Source organism: Lithobates pipiens, unplaced genomic scaffold (assembly GCF_037356315.1).
Source record: "Lithobates pipiens isolate NorthernLeopardFrog02 unplaced genomic scaffold, aLitPip1_a1.2 Scaffold_3, whole genome shotgun sequence".
Classification (NCBI taxonomy): Eukaryota; Metazoa; Chordata; class Amphibia; order Anura; family Ranidae; genus Lithobates; species Lithobates pipiens.
In genome coordinates, this window is record NW_027507790.1 from 89,508,311 (window position 1) to 89,522,194 (window position 13,884).

Here is a 13,884-nt window from a genome sequence, read left to right on the forward strand (position 1 = left end):
AATAAATCTTCCTCCATATCACGAAGGAGGAAGAATAAAGAATTATATATATATATATATATATATATATATATACCTCAAATAAAATTAAATTAAAAAGGGAGGAGGGGACTAGTCCAACCACAAAATTAAAAAATTATTAACTAGCACTTAATAATCAAAAATGGATAAAACATACAAGGCACTTTGTAATACATGGCTAACTCAATATGTGGTTAAACACTTCATAATATTAAGATAGCGGTATTAACTAAGCTACAAAGTTCACCCACAGCAAAAAGTGAAAGGGGCATACACAACTGTATTATGTAGAACTCAATACATTATGAGAAAAAAGATGAGAAAAAAGATATTTCTCACTCAAAATGGAAAGAATGGGAGCTTACAAGAAAAACCATCAAACGCTACATTGAGGTAGAAAAATCCACAAATATCCAGATCCCACAATGTCTGATGGAAAAAGTCATAAATGCTTTACGTCTGTGCCAAGAACACTGGCAGGAACAACACGTTAAGCATTATTAATAAACGCATTAACGTCTGTATCTGTGTTCATACCGTAAGGGGTGTAAGTTTTTAGTCTATGGATCCACGACATCTCCAGCCGTGAGATCTCTCTGACCAGAGCTCCCCCCCTCCAGTGGGGTTTGTACTTATCAATCCCCATGTACAAGGTGTTAGACGGATCCCTTCCATGTTTCTCGTCATATTGTCTAGAAAGGGGATGTTTGTCAAAACCCCGTTTAATGTTGGCGATATGCTCATTCAATCTGACCTTGAGGGCTCTCTTAGTTCTCCCCACGTACTGAAGCCCACAAGGACATTGGATGAGATAAACCACTGCTTCTGACAAGCATGTGATGAACGGCTCCACTGTATACCTTCTCTGGGTGCTGGTGGAGACGAATTCAAGGATTTTAGAATTTTTGTTCTTATTGTAGGAGCACACCTGACAATTCCTACACCTATAGAACCCTTTGAGGTTCTGAAAGAAGCATCTGTCCTTCACAGGGGGGTTCTGTACACTAGGAGCAATCATATTGCCTAGTGAAGAGACTCCTTTAAAAATTACTCTAGGGACTTCCGGTAGGATAGTTCCAAGAGTTTGGTCATTGGTCAAAATATGCCAGTGTCTACGGATCAGCTGTTTAACCTTCTGATGTTGCATCGAGAAGGTAGTAACGAAGGGTAATAAAGACTGATTGGCATCGGCCTCACTCTCCCTATCTGCCAGCAAGGTAGATCTGTCTCTCTCCCGTGCTTTTGTATAAGCCTCGGTCAACAGGTCTGCCGCGTAGCCTTTCTCCGAAAACCGCTGAGATAGTAACTTGGCTTGCTCATCAAACTTGTTGGTATCAGAACAGTTTCTCCTTATGCGTAGGTACTGTCCCAAAGGGACCGACCTTAACCAGGAGTCCAAGTGACAGCTGCCCATAGGAATATAGGAATTCCTATCTGTGGATTTGAAGAAGGTGGAGGTAACAAAACTCTCACTATTAACCTTGATGTTTAAATCTAGAAAGTTCACACCTTCCTGGCTGGCTTCATAGCTAAATTTGATGCCTCTCGAGTTGTTATTTAGCCCTTCCATAAAGGCATGGAGTTCATGTTCGTCACCATCCCACAGGAGGAGGACGTCATCAATATATCGTGCCCACAGCACTATCTCCGGTCGTCTGGGAGAATCGATGACATCCTCCTCCCATTTGGCCATAAATAAGTTAGCCAAACTGGGGGCATATTTGGCCCCCATGGCAACCCCTTTGTCTTGACGATAAAACTGGTTGTCGAACCAGAAATAATTGTGCTTGGGCTTCCCCGGGGAGGGGACCCGTAAATGGGAGATACAATAACAAAAACAAGAAAAAATACAATAAGGGCCCATATCAGGGAGGTCAGGGAGGACAGCCGACGTCACATCACTTTACACCATTATTCCCCATGAATTGGGTTTTGAAGCCGCCAGGGTTTATTTGGAGCGAGACTCTGGTTTAACACAGATCCAGATTGATTTCATTTTGGCCCTTTTAGATTTTGCAGCCAAGCACAATTATTTCTGGTTCGACAACCAGTTTTATCGTCAAGACAAAGGGGTTGCCATGGGGGCCAAATATGCCCCCAGTTTGGCTAACTTATTTATGGCCAAATGGGAGGAGGATGTCATCGATTCTCCCAGACGACCGGAGATAGTGCTGTGGGCACGATATATTGATGACGTCCTCCTCCTGTGGGATGGTGACGAACATGAACTCCATGCCTTTATGGAAGGGCTAAATAACAACTCGAGAGGCATCAAATTTAGCTATGAAGCCAGCCAGGAAGGTGTGAACTTTCTAGATTTAAACATCAAGGTTAATAGTGAGAGTTTTGTTACCTCCACCTTCTTCAAATCCACAGATAGGAATTCCTATATTCCTATGGGCAGCTGTCACTTGGACTCCTGGTTAAGATCGGTCCCTTTGGGACAGTACCTACGCATAAGGAGAAACTGTTCTGATACCAACAAGTTTGATGAGCAAGCCAAGTTACTATCTCAGCGGTTTTCGGAGAAAGGCTACGCGGCAGACCTGTTGACCGAGGCTTATACAAAAGCACGGGAGAGAGACAGATCTACCTTGCTGGCAGATAGGGAGAGTGAGGCCGATGCCAATCAGTCTTTATTACCCTTCGTTACTACCTTCTCGATGCAACATCAGAAGGTTAAACAGCTGATCCGTAGACACTGGCATATTTTGACCAATGACCAAACTCTTGGAACTATCCTACCGGAAGTCCCTAGAGTAATTTTTAAAGGAGTCTCTTCACTAGGCAATATGATTGCTCCTAGTGTACAGAACCCCCCTGTGAAGGACAGATGCTTCTTTCAGGACCTCAAAGGGTTCTATATGTGTAGGAATTGTCAGGTGTGCTCCTACAATAAGAACAAAAATTCTAAAATCCTTGAATTCGTCTCCACCAGCACCCAGAGAAGGTATACAGTGGAGCCGTTCATCACATGCTCGTCAGAAGCAGTGGTTTATCTCATCCAATGTCCTTGTGGGCTTCAGTACGTGGGGAGAACTAAGAGAGCCCTCAAGGTCAGATTGAATGAGCATATCGCCAACATTAAACGGGGTTTTGACAAACATCCCCTTTCTAGACATTATGACGAGAAACATGGAAGGGATCCGTCTAACACCTTGTACATGGGGATTGATAAGTACAAACCCCACTGGAGGGGGGGAGCTCTGGTCAGAGAGATCTCACGGCTGGAGATGTCGTGGATCCATAGACTAAAAACTTACACCCCTTACGGTATGAACACAGATACAGACGTTAATGCGTTTATTAATAATGCTTAACGTGTTGTTCCTGCCAGTGTTCTTGGCACAGACGTAAAGCATTTATGACTTTTTCCATCAGACATTGTGGGATCTGGATATTTGTGGATTTTTCTACCTCAATGTAGCGTTTGATGGTTTTTCTTGTAAGCTCCCATTCTTTCCATTTTGAGTGAGAAATATCTTTTTTCTCATCTTTTTTCTCATAATGTATTGAGTTCTACATAATACAGTTGTGTATGCCCCTTTCACTTTTTGCTGTGGGTGAACTTTGTAGCTTAGTTAATACCGCTATCTTAATATTATGAAGTGTTTAACCACATATTGAGTTAGCCATGTATTACAAAGTGCCTTGTATGTTTTATCCATTTTTGATTATTAAGTGCTAGTTAATAATTTTTTAGGGATGCACCGAATGGGTTTTTTGGTGCCGAAACCGATACCGAAAATGAAAAATACACTAGGCCGAAAACCGAAACCGATACCGAAACAGCACCGATACCGAAAATGACTGTTTTTTTAAAAAATTTTTATACAGGAGGTGGTCAGACTGGGGACATGGTACAGAAGATGGTCAGAGACTGGGGACATGGTGCAGGAGATGGTCAGAGACTGGGGACATGGTGCAGGAGATGGTCAGAGACTGGGGACATGGTGCAGGAGATGGTCAGAGACTGGGGACATGGTGCAGGAGATGGTCAGAGACTGGGGACATGGTGCAGGAGATGGTCAGAGACTGGGGACATGGTGCAGGAGATGGTCAGAGACTGGGGACATGGTGCAGGAGATGGTCAGAGACTGGGGACATGGTGCAGGAGATGGTCAGAGACTGGGGACATGGTGCAGGAGATGGTCAGAGACTGGGGACATGGTGCAGGAGATGGTCAGAGACTGGGGACATGGTGCAGGAGATGGTCAGAGACTGGGGACATGGTGCAGGAGATGGTCAGAGACTGGGGACATGGTGCAGGAGATGGTCAGAGACTGGGGACATGGTGCAGGAGATGGTCAGAGACTGGGGACATGGTGCAGGAGATGGTCAGAGACTGGGGACATGGTGCAGGAGATGGTCAGAGACTGGGGACATGGTGCAGGAGATGGTCAGAGACTGGGGACATGGTGCAGGAGATGGTCAGAGACTGGGGACATGGTGCAGGAGATGGTCAGAGACTGGGGACATGGTGCAGGAGATGGTCAGAGACTGGGGACATGGTGCAGGAGATGGTCAGAGACTGGGGACATGGTGCAGGAGATGGTCAGAGACTGGGGACATGGTGCAGGAGATGGTCAGAGACTGGGGACATGGTGCAGGAGATGGTCAGAGACTGGGGACATGGTGCAGGAGATGGTCAGAGACTGGGGACATGGTGCAGGAGATGGTCAGAGACTGGGGACATGGTGCAGGAGATGGTCAGAGACTGGGGACATGGTGCAGGAGATGGTCAGAGACTGGGGACATGGTGCAGGAGATGGTCAGAGACTGGGGACATGGTGCAGGAGATGGTCAGAGACTGGGGACATGGTGCAGGAGATGGTCAGAGACTGGGGACATGGTGCAGGAGATGGTCAGAGACTGGGGACATGGTGCAGGAGATGGTCAGAGACTGGGGACATGGTGCAGGAGATGGTCAGAGACTGGGGACATGGTGCAGGAGATGGTCAGAGACTGGGGACATGGTGCAGGAGATGGTCAGAGACTGGGGACATGGTGCAGGAGATGGTCAGAGACTGGGGACGTGGTACAGGAGATGGTCAGAGACTGGGGACGTGGTACAGGAGATGGTCAGAGACTGGGGACGTGGTACAGGAGATGGTCAGAGACTGGGGACGTGGTACAGGAGATGGTCAGAGACTGCGGACGTGGTACAGGAGAGGGTCAGAGACTGCGGACGTGGTACAGGAGAGGGTCAGAGACTGCGGACGTGGTACAGGAGAGGGTCAGAGACTGCGGACGTGGTACAGGAGATGATCAGAGACTGCGGACGTGGTACAGGAGATGGTCAGAGACTGCGGACGTGGTACAGGAGAGGGTCAGAAATTGCACACATGATACATGACACATGATACAATTGATACAATGCAGCCAGTGTGTGTCTCCCCTCATAGCAGTCATTGTGTGTCTCCCCTCATAGCAGTCAGTGTGTGTCTCCCCTCATAGCAGTCAGTGTGTGTCTCCCCTCATAGCAGTCAGTGTGTGTCTCCCCTCATAGCAGTCAGTGTGTGTCTCCCCTCATAGCAGTCAGTGTGTGTCTCCCCTCATAGCAGTCAGTGTGTGTCTCCCCTCATAGCAGTCAGTGTGTGTCTCCCCTCATAGCAGTCAGTGTGTGTCTCCCCTCATAGCAGTCAGTGTGTGTCTCCCCTCATAGCAGTCAGTGTGTGTGTCCCCTCATAGCAGCCAGTGTGCGTCTCCCCTCATAGCAGCCAGTGTGTGTCTCCCCTCATAGCAGCCAGTGTGTGTCTCCCCTCATAGCAGTCAGTGTGTGTGTCTCCCCTCATAGCAGCCAGTGTGTGTGTGTCCCCTCATAGCAGCCAGTGTGTGTGTGTCCCCTCATAGCAGCCAGTGTGTGTGTGTCCCCTCATAGCAGCCAGTGTGTGTGTGTCCCCTCATAGCAGCCAGTGTGTGTGTGTCCCCTCATAGCAGCCAGTGTGTGTGTGTCCCCTCATAGCAGCCAGTGTGTGTGTGTCCCCTCATAGCAGCCAGTGTGTGTGTGTCCCCTCATAGCAGCCAGTGTGTGTGTGTCCCCTCATAGCAGCCAGTGTGTGTGTGTCCCCTCATAGCAGCCAGTGTGTGTGTGTCCCCTCATAGCAGCCAGTGTGTGTGTGTCCCCTCATAGCAGCCAGTGTGTGTGTGTCCCCTCATAGCAGCCAGTGTGTGTGTGTCCCCTCATAGCAGCCAGTGTGTGTGTGTCCCCTCATAGCAGCCAGTGTGTGTGTGTCCCCTCATAGCAGCCAGTGTGTGTGTGTCCCCTCATAGCAGCCAGTGTGTGTGTGTCCCCTCATAGCAGCCAGTGTGTGTGTGTCCCCTCATAGCAGCCAGTGTGTGTGTGTGTCCCCTCATAGCAGCCAGTGTGTGTGTGTCCCCTCATAGCAGCCAACCTGTGAAGAGAAAACAGAAGAGAGAAGAGGAGAGTCGCCTCCGTCGCCTGTTTGATCACAGCAGGGGAACATCACAGCTTTCAGTTCAATAGCTGTGTGTTCCCGGCCGCGCGCCGTCACGTACAGCCCCTCCCCTTTGTCAGTGCACTTTGATAGACAGATCATCCGTCCAATCCTACGGGTGATCTGTCTATCAAAGTGCCCTGACAAGGGGGAGGGGCTGTACATGATGGCGCGCGGCCGGGAACACACAGCTATTGAACTGAAAGCTGTGATGTTCCCGCGCTGTGATCAAACAGGCGGCGGAGACGGCTTGCCTGCACTATAGCGTGATATAGCTCTTCATGATGGGCGCACCAGGGGCGGGGGGCGGAGCCCCGCCCCCTACCCTGGCCCCGCCCCATTTTCGGCTCCATTATCGGCCGTTTTTCTCTTTCGGCAAATTGCCGAAAAGGGCATTTTCGGCCGATATGTTTCGGCGGCCGAAATTTCGGTGCATCCCTATAATTTTTAATTTTGTGGTTGGACTAGTCCCCTCCTCCCTTTTTAATTTAATTTTATTTGAGGTATATATATATATATATATAAAATTCTTTATTCTTCCTCCTTCGTGATATGGAGGAAGATTTATTTGCTATGGAGGTCTGGAGCCACGACTACACTGTATTGAAAGCGAGACATGGCACCAGATGAAACGCGCACACTTCCTTGCAGGGGGTGATGTGCGCCGCCCATCCGCCCGCTACGTACGGTGTGCCGTCATCCGCTCGTTACGTACATTGTATTGAAAGCGAGACTTGGCATCAGATGGAGCGCACATACTTCCTTGTAGTGGGTGATGCGCGCCGTCCATCCGCTCGCTACGTACGACGTGTTGTCATCCGCTCGTGACGTACGAGGTGGCGTCATCCGCTCGTTACGTACGGCGTGTTGTCACGCCGTTGTAAGGAGCGTCGCTTTACAGTCGTAAACAGGGAGGGGTGGGTGATTGCATGGATCATTTCCGCCGCCTTGGCTCCCTGACCTTGCACTCTATTGGATATGAGAGTGAGGCCTGGTTCTTTGATCCCGGAAGTGAAATAGGCTCTCACTCTATTGGATATGAGAGTGAGGCCTGGTCCTTTGATCCCGGAAGTGAAACAGGCTCTCACACAACGGAGGAGGTGGCTTGTTCCAACATTCACTATATAATGGAGGCAATATGGCGTGTCACCCATACCCCAGACGACGTGAATTTTTCACTCATGTGAACTGGTACCAGAAGGGATATCGATTGGTGTTCGCGATCGGCCGACGCTTGCCCAGTTTGATGATATGCCCGATGTTCTTTCATGTTTGTAAGTGCATCTCTTGTTTTATATTTTTGTTTTAATAAATGATTTTACACTATTTGGAGCATCTTTTCCTCCCTATGGTGAACCTTCCTTGATCCTACAATGCTACACATCTGAGTCCCGCTTCAAACGGCGTTTTCCCCTGCTGGATGGTTTATGACTGGCGTATTTCCTAACCTGTCCTACGTAAAAGTGTTCCATTTGGAGAGCTCAAGTTTGATCCATCTTCAGACCCATTTTGTGATTAAGCGCTCCCTACCGGGACGTCTGGTAAGGGGCTATTATTACTTGTCTGGTGGAGGTGCACCTGGTGTTACTTCACGTTGATTGAAAAGTTTCACGATTGAATAGATCCCTTTTACACAGGGTGTTTCTCCAGTTGGACTTTTAATGGACTTTATGTTATCACATACATTTTCAGTACTGTTTGATTCTACTTTATATGTTTCTTGTTTTTGAATCGCTGACTTAGAATTGTACATTTTTTCCTTTTGGTTCATAACCTATGAGGGGCAATATATATGTTTACTGTATTTAGTTATAAGTAATGACTTATGGTTTATTTAGTCATTAGTTTGGTGTGTTAATAATAGATCACAAGATACACTTCTTTAAGGTAGAGTGGTTTACATCCTAATAGAAGTATTAGGGATTGCGCAGTTCTCTTCTTTTTCTTTGTTTTTATATGTATATTTCACTTTGGGTATATATTAGAATTGCTGCATCACACATTTTCGTTAAGTATACACTGTAGCGCAGATTTCCTCTTCCTTTTTTCAACGTATTAGTTAAGTTTTAAAGGAGATCAATGCATGACCCAAATTGCCTGGGGAGCGTTAAATATGCTGTTAATGTGGAGTAGCATCTGAGAGTACACTTGCTAGAAAGCTTCCGGAAATGATTAAAGTGGAACCCCAGACAAAAAAACTTAAAATTTAAAAAAAAAAGAGAGTGGGGAAAGGGAAGAACCTCCATCATGCTTTTAACTGTCTGTGACCCGGTTGGGGAGCACCAAAGACATGATATAGTCTTTGGCAGAACCAAAGCTGGCATCTGTGGAGATAGACACATCGACCTTCTAACACTTAGAGAACATATTTACAGAAGACCAGGTCACAGCCATACAGATCTGAGACACAGAGGCTTGATGATGAAAAGCCCAAGAAGCACCGTCTGATCTAGTGGAGTGGGAATTAATGCCAAGAACAGTATCTGGCAACACCTAGGCCTGCACAATAACCGGTCTAATCTGCTTAGAAAATAGTGGATTTGGAAGTAGGAGAACCTATTTCAGAACCTTCTGAACTAACAAACAAGGAATGCATTTGATTAGAAGAAGCTGTGGCCAAAAGGTAAACCTTGACGGCCCTCGCTACACTCAGCAGTGAGATATCACTTTGGGGTGAACCGCTGATGGACATGCAGAAACTACTTTAGAGACTACTTTAGGTAAGAAACAAGGGCCTTGATCGCAAAACAACCTTTTCTTTATGCAAGATCAAAAGAGGCTCCTTACAGAAAAAACATGGCTAACTCAGAAAACCTTCTGGCCAAGGAGACGGCCACAAGATAGGCTACCTAAGGGGCTAGAAAAAGTACCAAAAAAGGTTTGAGGGGGGGGCGGTCTTTGTAACACCAAGAAATCATAAATTAAATCCCATAGTTGAAGAGAAGGCCTAACAAAAGCAGTGAAGGGAGTAACCCCTTATATAACAGTACAAATCAGCAAATCATTAGCAAGAGGATGATACAAAACAGACAAAGCAGACATCTTTGAGATACCAACTACAACATTTTTTTTTGGGACTAAAAGAGCTCACCAGAAACGCATGTGGAATAAACCCCCTGAGACTCACACTAGCGAAAATAAGTCTTTTGACCTTCGATAAATGTGATAGACTAATATTGTAAGAACAAGATTTATCCGCCTTAAGTCTCTGTGCGAGTATCTGCTGGGGAAAGTAGCATTAAGAGGGGAGAAGGTGGGCATTTGGGGGGGGGGGGGGGGAGTAAGGGAAATAAAAAAAAATAAAAAATCAACACGTACTCAACCAATGGGGCTTCAGCATTCGACCGCCCGTCTACTGCTGCTCCAAGACCAGGAACTGAATGATCACTGATCAACTGCTGATCCCTCAGTTTTCAGGCCCACAGTGGTACGCTGAGTGGCTAAGCCAGATTCCAGTTAGGCATCTGGGTGGAACTCTGTTAAAATCGTGATCCTTCCAAAGCCTGGTTAGGCTCAGTGACATCAGCAGACACCAGTCTTTATCCTGCGGTTGGCTGAATCTAGATCACAGGAGTGCAGAAATAAGTGCACTCCTGTGACCCAGAAGAGAAGTATGGCTAAAAAAGCATCGGCCATTCTTCTTGGTTAACCTCTTACATGGTGGAAGAGGAATGAGTACCTGAGGATGTATAGTACGGAGGGGGGGGGGGTTCAGAATCAGCCAAAAGGCACAGATGGTACTGCCTGAGACCTTCAAGAAGTGTAAAAAGCACAACTTTTGCCTGCGACAAGCTCAATGTTACTCAGAGTTTGGCCCCAAGTAAGGTGGGTCACGTGCACCTATAGGGCATACATATACATCCACCGTGAAAGTCACTTATTTTTGATCTACTCCCAATAAATCTTAACAATGTTGAAGTTTGAAAACGTATTCCGAAAATCCCCACACATTTACTTCCTTGAATTCTGCGATATGTACTCCCTGTGCCTTATGAGAAAAACAGCAGAGAAGCTACAAAGCATTACAGTGAATACAGGAAGTTGTGGAAAGAGATGGCCAGCAGGCAGATAGAACCCACTACAGGAAAGGAGATTTTTCAAAAGCTTATATTGGATTGTCAAAAAAACAAAACAAATGTTTGCATTGCTATTACACATGGCTGATGCCAAGTTGTGTCAGACAATAGAGAAATAATTTTTCCAGAAGTTTTGTCAAGATTGAGTTATTCTTTAAGCTTTAGAGATGTTAATCCTTAAAGAGGAAGTAAACCCTAATGGGTTTACTTCCTCTTTCATTCCCTGCAAAGGCAAAAGCATAATGGACTACTATGCAGCGCATAGTAGTCCATTGTGTGTCACTTACCTGACACAGGAGCCAGCGAAGTCACCGCTGTCCCCTGTAGTCCGGCGCATCCATCTTCTCGGTGGGGTCTCACAGCTCCGCCGCTGTCATTCGGCGAAGCTGCGATGACGTCACTCCCGCGCATGCGCACGGGAGCCGACACGCGCGGCATCTCCGTAGTTGACAGCAGTGCCCGTCTTCGGGCAAATATCTCCTAAACCGTATAAGTTTAGGAGATATTTCTTGGACCTACAGGTAAGCCTTAATCTAGGCTTACCTGTAGGTCAAAGTGTGTTGTAAGGGTTTACAACCACTTTAAAGGTTAAGTAAACTGTACATATACACACTACTACCATTTGTCATACCTTTTTGATGCATATAAAAATGTTTAAAAATAAGGTTTTCCGTGTGAAACAGCAAGAGTGAAATGAATACTTACAGTATAACCAATAACTATTTGATATGTTGTTCAGAGAACAATGCCAGATCGATGGGTTCTTTACAAACCTCACTTTTACCTAATTTTCATTAACACAAGCCATCTGTTTACCTGAAGGGTGTACTGGTCAATGATTTGGAAAAGGAAATGAGGTTTGTTATCGAAAGATGCCGGCCGATGAAGCAGCTTCCCATTTCCATAAGCAATCCAGCCAGCCTCCAAGTCTTCATTTCGACAGTAGACAAAACCTCTGAAGAATAATGGGCACATTTAGCATTATCCATGAAAAGTGACATCATGATGCAAAATTTTTTAAGTCCAGCAAAAAAAGTATGACTCCTAGGTATAGGCTGGCAATACATTAAAGTGATTGTAAAGTCTTCTTTAAAAAATTAAACAAACATGTAATACTTACCGCTTATGTGCAATTGGCTTTGCACAGGGAAGCCCAGATCCTTCTCTTTTAGGGTCCTCTTTACTGCTCCAGACCCCTCCCTCCTGTTGAATGCCCCCCACAGCAAGTGGCTTGCTATTGGAGCACCCGAGCCGAGCTGCCTCTCTGTGTATCCATTCAGACACGGAGTTGCTGTTCAGCCACCCCCTCTCCTGATTGGCTAACTGACTTTGATTGACAGCTGCAGGAGCCAATGGCACCGCTGCTGTGTCTCAGCCAATCAAGAGGAGAGTCCCAGATGGCAGAGGGACTAGTTGACATCACTGGACAGAGATGTGGCTCAGGTATGTTTTGGGGGATTCTGCTATAACACAGGTGTTTTTTTTTATCTTAATGCATTAAAATATATTAAAAAAAAAGAAAAAAAACCTGCCCTTACAACCCCTTTAATACATTTTTATATATATACCAGATTCCACCATCCACATATTTGATCTAGAGAAAAAGATCGCTGCTCACAGGTGATGCAATTGGTAACACTCCAATGTTGCTTCTGTGAGGTGCACGCCCTGCCACTGCAGCAGAAAACATGGCACAGAGAATCTTAGGACCGGCAGCACACCTACACAGAAAGTAAAGCATAAAGTCTTTATTGAAGCATATATATATATTAAAAGCACTGGATGGGTTCAGACAGGGGAAATGCAGGCAGGTTGAAGCATTTCACACTATAGAAGTGCTTTGTCAAAACCACCTTTATACTTTACTTTCTGTGTAGGTGTGCTGCCGATCTGAAGCTTCTCTGTACCACATATTTGATGTGGATGGGGGAATCATTCCCACCGAGTTATTGTATTGTGAAAGCATCAGTTTTGCCAACTATAGCTGGCGGCACTGACAGCAAGCTGGTTGTGCAGAGGTCAGAGTGGACTCAACTGACACTGAAAATACTACTTTTTTTTGTATTTGTATGTTTAGTGGTATATCATCGTCCGTAACCACCCATCATAAATGCATGAATTTTTGTGTATGCACGTTATTTTCTATCAGCACCCAGTAAGGCTTAAAAATCATTTCCATTTTTACATTGGAATAACACCCACTTTTGTTACATGTTCCCATTCATACAGCATAACTTAATATTTAAAACCTGCTGCTTACCTTTTTACATGCTCTTTTCTGAAAAGTCCATAAGAATTACATCAAACCAAACTGCCTTTTCAAGGCTGCAAATAGTTCTGCTCGTTTTAAATGAAAAATAAAAGGCTTACCGTAAAGTGCCATGAAGTCCTGATCCCAGCTTGCTTAACCCTTTTCCCACAGAGTTAGTTGTATATAAGTAAAGCCCATCTGAGGCCAAGCAGCGACCCAAATCTGCATCTAGGTTATTAAAAAAAAAAAAAAAAATAAGGTCACCTAGAGGGAATTTTTTTATTTATTTTTTTTCTACTTCCAACACTGCTGCAAAACAATCTTTATATTGTGACAGCAAATAGGTGGGTGCATGGGTAGAGGAATCCACAAAGCTGCACCTTGAAGCATTGTGAAAATTTAGTCATAAAAAAATAAATTCCTAATAGATCACAGGCCCCCTTTTCAGGTATAACATAAAAAATCAGTGCCTATACCATTTAAAATCCATGAATGCATGGTCTTGACCTGCTCTGCACATGCTCAGTTGCCATCTATTCTCAGCACTGTGCCTAAAATCAGAGCCACTAGAGGCTGATCCGCTGACAGCTTTAAGATTTACTGTTGCTGAACAAGACTGACACAAGACTGTGTGGCGGGAACACAGATTAGGGAAGGAGAAAAGAAAAGTAGGAAAGATGGCAGACAATCTCTGCTGGAGAAACAAAAAATTAAAAAATAAAAGTTACCCCAAAGCACGAGCCAAATGCCGGGCGGCATCGGACAGTTCAACAGAAACCAGCTAACATTCCGCCCGTGTGTACTGGAGTCAGGCCGGCTTCTGTCGAAGGGGCATGCCTGAAAAAAGTCTGCCGACCATCTCCGAGTCAGATGAATGGAGTGTACTGGCTGAACACAATAGAACAGCAGGGAAGATTGCTGTGCCAACAATGGATTATTAGTACAGCAGCTCTGACCTGAGCCATCAGGTTTTTTTTTTTTTTTTTCATTCAGTATATACTGAGCCTTACAAGGCTAGTGTCTTATCTTAATCTCCCTTATATTCTCTCCTTTCACCCCCACGGATCAAGGAGAGGGG

The 13,884-nt window shown here is 45.6% G+C and overlaps 1 protein-coding gene across 2 annotated transcripts in view; it reads right to left on the reverse strand.

Moving 5' to 3' along the window:
* Window positions 1–13,884, reverse strand: part of HECTD4 (HECT domain E3 ubiquitin protein ligase 4) — a 269,419-nt gene that overhangs the window by 197,213 nt on the left and 58,322 nt on the right. For both annotated transcript variants that reach the window (XM_077462034.1, XM_077462033.1), the window contains exons 5-6: window positions 12,926–13,034; window positions 11,372–11,510 (exon numbers count right to left, since the gene is read on the reverse strand). In XM_077462034.1, coding sequence (XP_077318160.1) covers window positions 11,372–11,510; window positions 12,926–13,034 — 248 coding nt within the window. The remainder of the gene's footprint in view (window positions 1–11,371; window positions 11,511–12,925; window positions 13,035–13,884) is intronic.